The sequence below is a fragment of the Silene latifolia genome, chromosome 10 (genome assembly GCF_048544455.1).
Source record: "Silene latifolia isolate original U9 population chromosome 10, ASM4854445v1, whole genome shotgun sequence".
Classification (NCBI taxonomy): domain Eukaryota; kingdom Viridiplantae; phylum Streptophyta; class Magnoliopsida; order Caryophyllales; family Caryophyllaceae; genus Silene; species Silene latifolia.
The window spans coordinates 14,975,205-14,984,070 of record NC_133535.1 but is presented as its reverse complement, the minus strand read 5'-3'; the positions used below and the strand labels follow the sequence as shown (position 1 = coordinate 14,984,070).

The following is an 8,866-nucleotide window of genomic DNA, read 5'->3' as shown; positions in this document are numbered from 1 at the left end:
AATTTAGCTCATAATTACCACCTCTTATACTTTACCAGCTAAACTAGCTAACATATGCATACATAAAGCCAAAAAATCGCTAACCTACATAAAATAAACCTTTTTAGTAGTTCCTATAGAATCTGTTTTTATCTCGTCAATCATATTAACATTTTAAGTTTAAAACGGTTATAATCATTTAAAAATAAACGGTTTTTCTAACGTGTGTTCCCAATAACATGTTAAGAAAAACAAAATAGGACCGTATTGATCACTCACTACTTCACTAGTCACTATCCACTAGGGGCGGTGACTATAGTGAGTAGCAAGTCCACTACTAGTCACTCAAACTACGAACCTATCAACCATATCTCTCCCTCTCTAATTCTCTACCATATTCTCCCATCCTTTTCCCTTACCTGTCTTCTTGTCCAAACAAAACCATGACAACAACCACCACCACAATTACCTTCACCATCACCGCTTCTTCACTCTCCTAGCTCACTTCACCTCACTCCACTCTCTTCACAGTTCACATCAATTAACTCATCCTTCATCCAAATCCCCAAATGGGTTGCACCGCTTCTAAGCTCGACAACGAGGACACCGTCCGCCGTTGTAAAGACCGCCGTCGTCTTATGAAAGAAGCCGTTTACGCTCGCCACCACTTCGCCGCCGCTCACTCCGACTACCTCCGTTCCCTTCGCACCACCGGGTCCGCCCTCCAACTTTTCTCCGACGGCGAACCTCTTCTCCTTGTCTCTCCTCAAACTCCCTCCGTTCTACTACCTCACCCAAATACTCCCTCCTCTCCGACTCACTCCCACGCGCCTACTCATCCTCCTACTCCTCACGCGCCGCCGTCTGTACACAGCTACAGCCACCACCCTCCCCCGCCGCCGAATCCTCACGTTCTGCCTTCTGTTAAAGTATACAAGCCTCCGAAGCAGCTCAAGGTTCCGCATATCTTGTCCGACACTAGTGTTTCCTCAACTCCGAAAACGACGTCGTACCGCGGTGGAAAGTTCGATTATCCGTCGGCGGAGCCGGCGGTGGATATGACCGATACGGCGTCGCAGACGTCATCGGTGTGGAACTGGGAGAATTTCTACCCTCCGTCACCTCCCGATTCGGAATTCTTCCACGGCCAAAACGACACCGTTTTCAAACATCAACAAAAACACAATCAGAATCAAACACAGGAGTACAAGTACGAGGAGGATGACGTGGAGGAGAGAGAAAGAGAGGAGGTGCACTGTAGTGAGTGGGGGGACCACTACAGTACCACCACGTCGGACAGTGAGGATGACGTCACTGTCGACGTGGACGGCGATGATGAGAGGGAGACTAGATCGGGAGTGTCTCGGTCCAATTTTGATTCGTCGTCGGTGAGGAGTGAGCCGGCGACCGGTTCATTGAACCGGCCGCCGGCGGTTCGGATGGGGAGGGTGGATGAGAATCGGTCCGAGGATGGATCGGCGACAACGACCTCGTCGATGAGGTGGAAGAATGGGAAGGAGGTTTGTGAGAGTGAGGATATGAGGATTGTTGTTAGGCATAAGGATTTGAAGGAGATTGTGGGAAGTTTGCAGGATTATTTCGATAAAGCGGCCTCTGCTGGTGATCAGGTTTCGGAAATGCTCGAAATCGGTCGTGCTCAGCTTGATCGGAGCTTCAGACAGCTTAAGAGTATGCTTTCCAATTCAATTGTCAATTCGTCTTTTCGTTAATTAATTGATTGTTTCTTCTTGTTACTGCTGTGATAAAGAAATCAATGAAACGGAGGAAGTATCTATCAATGTTGGTGTTTAAAATCGATAATTGTTAATAGAGTTGCGCACATCTGACTGCCTTGGAATTGTTCATTTTGGTTTGATGTTATTAGTTATGTTGTTATTGCAGAGACTGTATATCACTCAAGTGGAGTGTTTAGTAGTTTGAGTTCGAGTTGGACTTCAAAACCGCCATTGGCAGTGAAGTACAGGCTTGATGCGTCCGCGGTGGATGCAGCTGGAGGACATAAGAGTCTTTGTTCAACCTTGGAACGTCTTTTAGCGTGGGAAAAAAAGCTTTATGAAGAAGTAAAGGTGTGATTGTTTGCTTCAAGTAAATTTTTTCCTTAATTGATCGTTATTAGTGGGTGTAGTTTATTATTACCATTACTTTTTTTGTCTTTTTGACAAATTTCCAGCGAAAAGATGATAAAATGTGTGGTATTGGTTAGCTTTTGGCGTAAATTTGTGATCAACAAAGATAATGACTTTACTCGACACTTAATCTTGACATTGACATATTGAGACCCACTTTGTTGAGAGTGGAATATGAAGTTGAGTTGGGGCTCTACTTTATCATTCATGATGCTTTTGGCGCTGGGGCTTGGAACTTTCATTGTTGAAATGATGCAAGGTTTCTATGCTTTCTTTATCGACGACTCGTGAAAAATCCTTTTGTGTGTCGTTTTACGGATTTTCTTTTTGGAAGGGTAATCTTCCTAGCTTCTTTACAGGAAAAATACGTGATTTTTAGCAAAACTGCGGTCCTTGCCATAAATTTGGAACAATGTGCAATTTGCTGTCTTTTGAGGATGCCTTGTCCTCATCTCTTTTATCTTTGTTCATTCAGAATTACATTTTTTCCCTATCTATTTTTTTTTTCCATAAATGCCCTTTATTTTTTTTACCAGTGGGTTCAATGTGGCGATGGTTCTGTTCTCGGTGTTTGTTTGTGATAGCAATAATCTCATCCCCAATGTGCTATTGATGAAAATAGTTTATACGGAGTATGTTTCAATGCTACTGTTGTTGCTTTCTTCAGGCTAGAGAAGGTGTGAAAATTGAACACGAAAAGAAATTGGCAACACTACAAAGCCAAGAATACAAAGGTGAAGATGAAATCAAGTTGAACAAAACTAAAACTTCAATCAAGAGATTACAGTCTCTAATTATTGTTACTTCCCAAGCTGTGAATACGACTTCCTCTGCAATCATTGGTCTGAGGGATAGCGATCTTATCCCACAACTTGTCGAGCTTTGCCACGGGTAAGCATCAATTTACTGACTAATGATTAGTATATTACACGTCTAATAAACACAATTAGTTATGTTGAGCATCTTCATAGGAATATTATATGCAATATCTACCTTGTTTGTAGACTTGATGACATAAACAAAATAACCGAGCATGTGTTTTTGCAACTTGCAATCCTATCCTATAGGGGTGTCTTGTAGTCACATCTGGGCCACTTTCTTGTACGAGTAATTTGTTTATTCATAACATGGCCTATGTCGGTTCTTCCCACCGTCGATTCATTTATGATTAATAGTTGTGCAATTAGGTAAACTGGCTATTACTGTTCATGGCCCCTTTCTAAAGGTTTTGCATTCAATGATGTCATTGTTTGGTGTGAGAAAAATGAGCCAGTAACTTGATGTTGGTATCTTGCTTTTATTTCTGATGCCCTACCTATGGGGCAACAGTAATGATGGCTTCTGGAGATCGAGCAAATTATTGTGTTAAACTTGTGGCGGTCTCGTGTTAATGTAATGTAAGACCAACTCAAGTAACAAATAGCCGGCCCCACTTAGTTTTCTGTACCATCTGATCTTGATGCTGTTTGATAGTTTGATGGTTATGTACTCAAAGAACTATGAACAGCTGAAGTTTATTGTATGTTTTGATGATGGAATAATCTATTGCTAAACTGTAACTCTGATCAAATGATCCGGACCAGTCTACGCAACCCGTCTGGCTTTTCCCGGATGTGCTTATAGGGGTCAGGCCTTTTTTGGCTTGTCCGGGCCCGTTAATGGTATCAAAGCTAACTGCACATTTACCTTTCATTGTCATGTCCCTCATAGCAGATAATTGCATAATCAATAGAGGAGATCAGGCGTTTAGAATCAGTTCTTGATAATACTATAAAAAGCAGAATTCAATCACATATACATAAGCATAACATTCTAAACATATCCGATTTGCTGATTGCAGAATGATGTACATGTGGAAATCAATGAATCATTTTCACGAAGTCCAGAACCAAATAGTGCAGCAAGTACGCGGTCTAATTAACCGGCAAGTGAAAGGAGATTCGACCTCTGAACTTCATCGGCAAGCAACTCGGGACCTAGAGTCAGCCGTGTCTACCTGGCACTCCAGTTTCTGCCGCCTAATCAAATTCCACAGAGACTTGACCCGTTCTCTTCATGGTTGGTTCAAGTTGAGCCTTCTTCCGGTTGACAAAGAGATCACAAATATCAGTGAGTCTTCAGAGGCATTTTCCTTTGTAGACGAGTGGAAGCTTGCCCTCGATCGACTTCCTGATACTGTGGCTTCTGAAGCCATTAAAAGCTTTGTCAATGTTGTTCATGTTATATCATTAAAGCAAGCCGAAGAATTCAAGGTCCAAAAGAGAACGGAGACTATTTCCAAAGAGCTCGAGAAGAAAGCTTCCTCTCTCAGAAACATTGAGAAGAAGTATTATGCCAACTATTCAATGATTGGGCTTGGATACCCGGATACTGGACCCGATAATGGACAAGTGTTGGACACACGTGATCCACTATCTGAGAAAAAAGCCGAGCTCCAAGCATGCCAAAGACGAGTAGAAGATGAGATGTTAAAGCATACTAAAGCAGTCGAGGTGACAAGAGCAATGACATTGAACAACATACAAACTGGTTTACCGGGTGTTTTTCAGGCATTGACAAGTTTCTCCGGGATGTTTGTGGAGACCTTAGAAGCAGCATGTACGCGTTCCTATTCCATAAAATAAAGCCAAGAAAACCTTCATCTTGCTTCTGCCTTCATTTTGGAGGCAACTTTTTCCGTCATCAAGGTAAGGTAGTTCAGAGATGGCTTGTATTATTCTTTTTGACTGTATCCCCTATTTAATTTTAGCGTTTACCTGTTCCCTTTTTGGAGACTGTCGGGTTTTTTCTTTGGTGTAGATATGCCGAATTTTGAAAGTTCTTTATCTTGATAATGGTTGGATGGGATAGTGAAAATACCCTCAGTTGTACAGGTTGATGTTTCAATTTATGTTTGTTATCAGGGGATTACATGTTTGAATATCAGATAATAATTGACCTTCTATTGCTGTCTCCCATCTGTCGATAATTCTGCAACACATTCAAGTTGTGGGTTTCTTCTACCCTCAATTTTGTGTCAAGTAATTTCATTAATTTCTTTTAGTAGTTAGATTTGATGAAGCGATTATCGCAGCTGTGTTTGTTGGAAATATTCTCGCTGTTACTGCAGCAGGGAAAAGATTGGATTTGGTCTACCCACCTTTCCCGTTCTTATAGTGACTGCATAGCAGCATCCGCTGGTGCAACGATCAAGATTTAAGATGCAAAGATCAGTTCTGGAATCGAGATGGAAACCCAATAACCCATATTTAACTCATGTCTTGCAGTGAGATTCTCTCTGGAGTTTAGAGGTAGTGTAAATGTGTGATAACAATGATAAGCATATTGGAAACGGTATGGACCGTCTTGTGCCTATACTATAAGACGGTGACGGTCTGTCGGTCTTGTTCAATAATTTGTGTTTTTGATCTGCATATTGGAAGAAAAAAAAAAAAAAAAAAAAAAAAAAAAAAAAAAAAGAGACAAAACTGAGAAAACAGGGTGTCAGGATGAAGAAGAAAATGGTTGGAATTTGGACGTTAGTTTGAGGAAAAGAGCAGAAGAAACAGGTTAATGTTTGAAATGCAGACAAATTAGCATTTATTAGAAAAAACACTTGCTTACAAAATCAGATCTTTGTGTAAGAAATGGCAGGTACAGGTATCAGCTTTCTATTATTAATGCATCTGTAATATTTTGTCAGCCTTGGTTTTGACTGTTTAGTGGTCCTTGATAAATTTTACCAGCAAACTTGCCTGTTTTTTACTTACATACATACAGCACATAGCTTACAATTTTGTCTGACAATGGAGAAAATGCTGCCAACCTATTCTATGTACACACCTACATCAATATTTTTCACATGTCACAAAAGGTTAAAAATATGAACTTAAACCTGCATTCTATGAGGTAGAGTGGTGGACCCTTGTTTTGAGGTTTTTTACACAAATTCGGTAGTGCTTTGTTTAGCTAAGTGAAGTCACAGAAGAATACTTTCCTTGTTTCATTGAATTGTATACGTTAGCTACGAAAAAAATCTCATTGAAGACGGCATGTATCCGTTACTTTGGAGTGACGGATACCATTTCCTCTCACAAATGACCCAAATAGAGGAGAGAGGAAAGCACATGGGGGTGCCCCACCTTGTCCCCCCTATCCGTTTTGTGAGTGACATTACCCGTCACTTGCTCCGACCCGTCTTCAGCAAGACTAACTGCGTTAGCTAAGTGAGGTAAATTTTCAATACAACTTATAATATACTCCGTCTATCCCGGTCATTTGTTGTCCTTTTTTATTTTATGGTGTCTCAGTCAATTGTTGTCCTTTCTATTTTAAGAATAAATTTGATGAACAATTTGATCATTCCTACCGAATTTGTTCCACTTGTCATTTAGTAATTGGTTTCCTCCTATTTCCTTGGTCTTTGTGCCAAAACTAAAGGACGATAATTGACCGGGACGGAGGGAGTATAATATAAAAGATAGTGTTGTGAAATCTTGTTTAAATTGTCTTATCAAGCACATTATGAATATTATTTTTTTTTATAATTTTACGTGTATAAAGTAGACGTATATAATTTATTGAAACGGAGGAAGTAATATAATATACTTTTGAATTATTATTATACGGATTTGAATTTTTCGACTTTCTTTGCTAAAAACGAACTAAAATTTGTTACAGTGGTACCCTGATAACTTCTTCGAATTTGTGTAAGCTGACAAGTATAAAAGCAACCGTTCATGTTGACGACAATGGTAATCATCGTCTTAGTGTGGCTTTTCCACTTAAGAAGAATGATTAACGCTAATTAAAGACACAAGTGTAATACCATATCTATGTATTTTCTAATTATAAGATGGTAACTTCACAAAGCTAAAGCCGGATAACTTCAGTATCTTATCTCGCAATTTGCGGGAGTCATTAATGTTGAGTAACATCCAACATAAAGCTTAATGAGAAGTGTTACATGTATTAATTTAGTACATGTAACATTGTGTGATGTTAAATGAATATTAATTCATTTGTTTAACATTACGTAATGGAAGTGGAAAAACATATGAATTTGTTTTAATTCATGTGTTGGTAACGTGAAGTGATTTATTGTTGTAAACTGTAACGTCAAAGGATGACAAATCCTTTGGTAAAAGTATCTCATAAAATATAATCAAACAAGGTGACTGTAAATAAAAATACAGTCGGGGAGGGTGAGGTGGAGTACATTGGGTATTTTTATACAATAATTTAGGAGGTTACCCTAGGGGTGATATTAGTGGCATTGACTAATATTACTGGAGATCTAGAGGTTGTTATCTTATTTTATTGTGGGTTTTGAATTGGTATTTAATTCGAGACGGTTACGTTGTACTTGTACTAATATTATTATAGTGGATTCTAGTCGATTTGGCTAGTGGGTTTTACTTCCGGTTTGGAAGGTTTTGCACTGGGTTTGACTCTAAATACTGTCTCATCTTATTATTGCTTACGTTTATTTACTTTTACGGTTTAATTGTCGATTGGTTGCTTCTGTTGCGCGTGGGAGATTGGCGCTAATTTCCCAACAGTGGTATCAGAGTCACTAGGCTCGGTCTGGTGGCTGGTTTAATTGGCAAGGATGTCAAATATGGGGTCTCAATTTGCAGTACCAAAATTTGACGGTAAAAGTAGTATCACCCTTTGGCAGAGAAGGATGAAGGATCTCCTGGTACATCTTGGATTGGCTAGAACTTTGAAAGGAGATGATGGTAAGCCGGAGAAGATGAGTGATGGCAATTAGGAAGAGGTTTGCACCAAGTGTGCAAGTACTATTAGGTTGTGCATCTCGGATTCAGTCATCAGTTGTGTTCTTGATGACGACTCTCCATCGGTGATATGGGAAAAGTTGGAGAAGCTCTACATGGCGAAGAGTTTGACCAACAAGTTGCTTTTGAAGCGACGGTTATATCGGTTGAGGATGGACGAGGATGAAAATTTAATTGGACATGTGAATTTGTTCAATGGACTGTTAGACGAGTTGAAGAAGATCGAAGTAAAGTTTGAGGAGGAAGATAAGGCATTATTACTCCTCAATTCTCTCCCGGACACATATGAGACTTATGTGGATACTATTTTGTGCGGTAAAGACACCATCACGGTGGAGCAAGCACAAACAGCTTTATTGTCCTTTGATGCGAGGAAGAAGGACAAGGCTGGGGTATGGAGCGACAGTACGGGTACAATTGCAGTTGCTCGGGATAGGAGAGGTCGATCGTTTAACATGGAGGATGGATTGAAGCATGGCAGGTCTCGATCCAGGAACGCTTCTAGGAATAATGATGTGAAGTGTTTCAAGTGTGGTTATGAACCTTCATCACCATGATTGATGTAATGATGAAGATGTACTAAGATAACTTGAAGATGATGAATGTATAAGAGAGAGGAAAAAAGAATTGAAAGAATTATATTTTGTATTATGTAAAATTATATTGTGTACAATGAGAGACCTCCTTTATACATAGGTAGATCGTGTAGCTAGTCTAACAAACTTTCTAACCAACTAACTACCTCTACAACAACCTTGTAACAACCTCAATATAACTAACTAAGCTACTAACTACCTCAGTTAGTTCATACCCCCTTCAAGCTGGACTATAAGGACCCAGATTGAGTCCAAGCTTGACAGAAAAAGAATGATGAGCTGAAGCACCAGTGGTTTAGTCATAATGTCTGCCAGTTGAAGAGAACTCTTGACATGTTGAGTAAGAAGAAACCCCTCTAGCTGTTTA

General features: G+C 39.8%; 1 protein-coding gene across 1 annotated transcript; it reads left to right on the top strand.

Annotated features, from left to right (window-relative positions):
• The first annotated feature begins 215 nt into the window (after nucleotides 1–215).
• On the top strand, nucleotides 216–5,068 carry LOC141605237 (nitrate regulatory gene2 protein-like). The gene is made up of 4 exons (XM_074423930.1): nucleotides 216–1,668; nucleotides 1,882–2,066; nucleotides 2,794–3,017; nucleotides 3,967–5,068. The coding sequence occupies exons 1-4, from the start codon at nucleotides 549–551 to the stop codon at nucleotides 4,748–4,750; spliced, it is 2,313 nt and encodes a 770-aa protein (XP_074280031.1). The 5' UTR covers nucleotides 216–548; the 3' UTR covers nucleotides 4,751–5,068.
• Nucleotides 5,069–8,866: the final 3,798 nt, after the last annotated feature.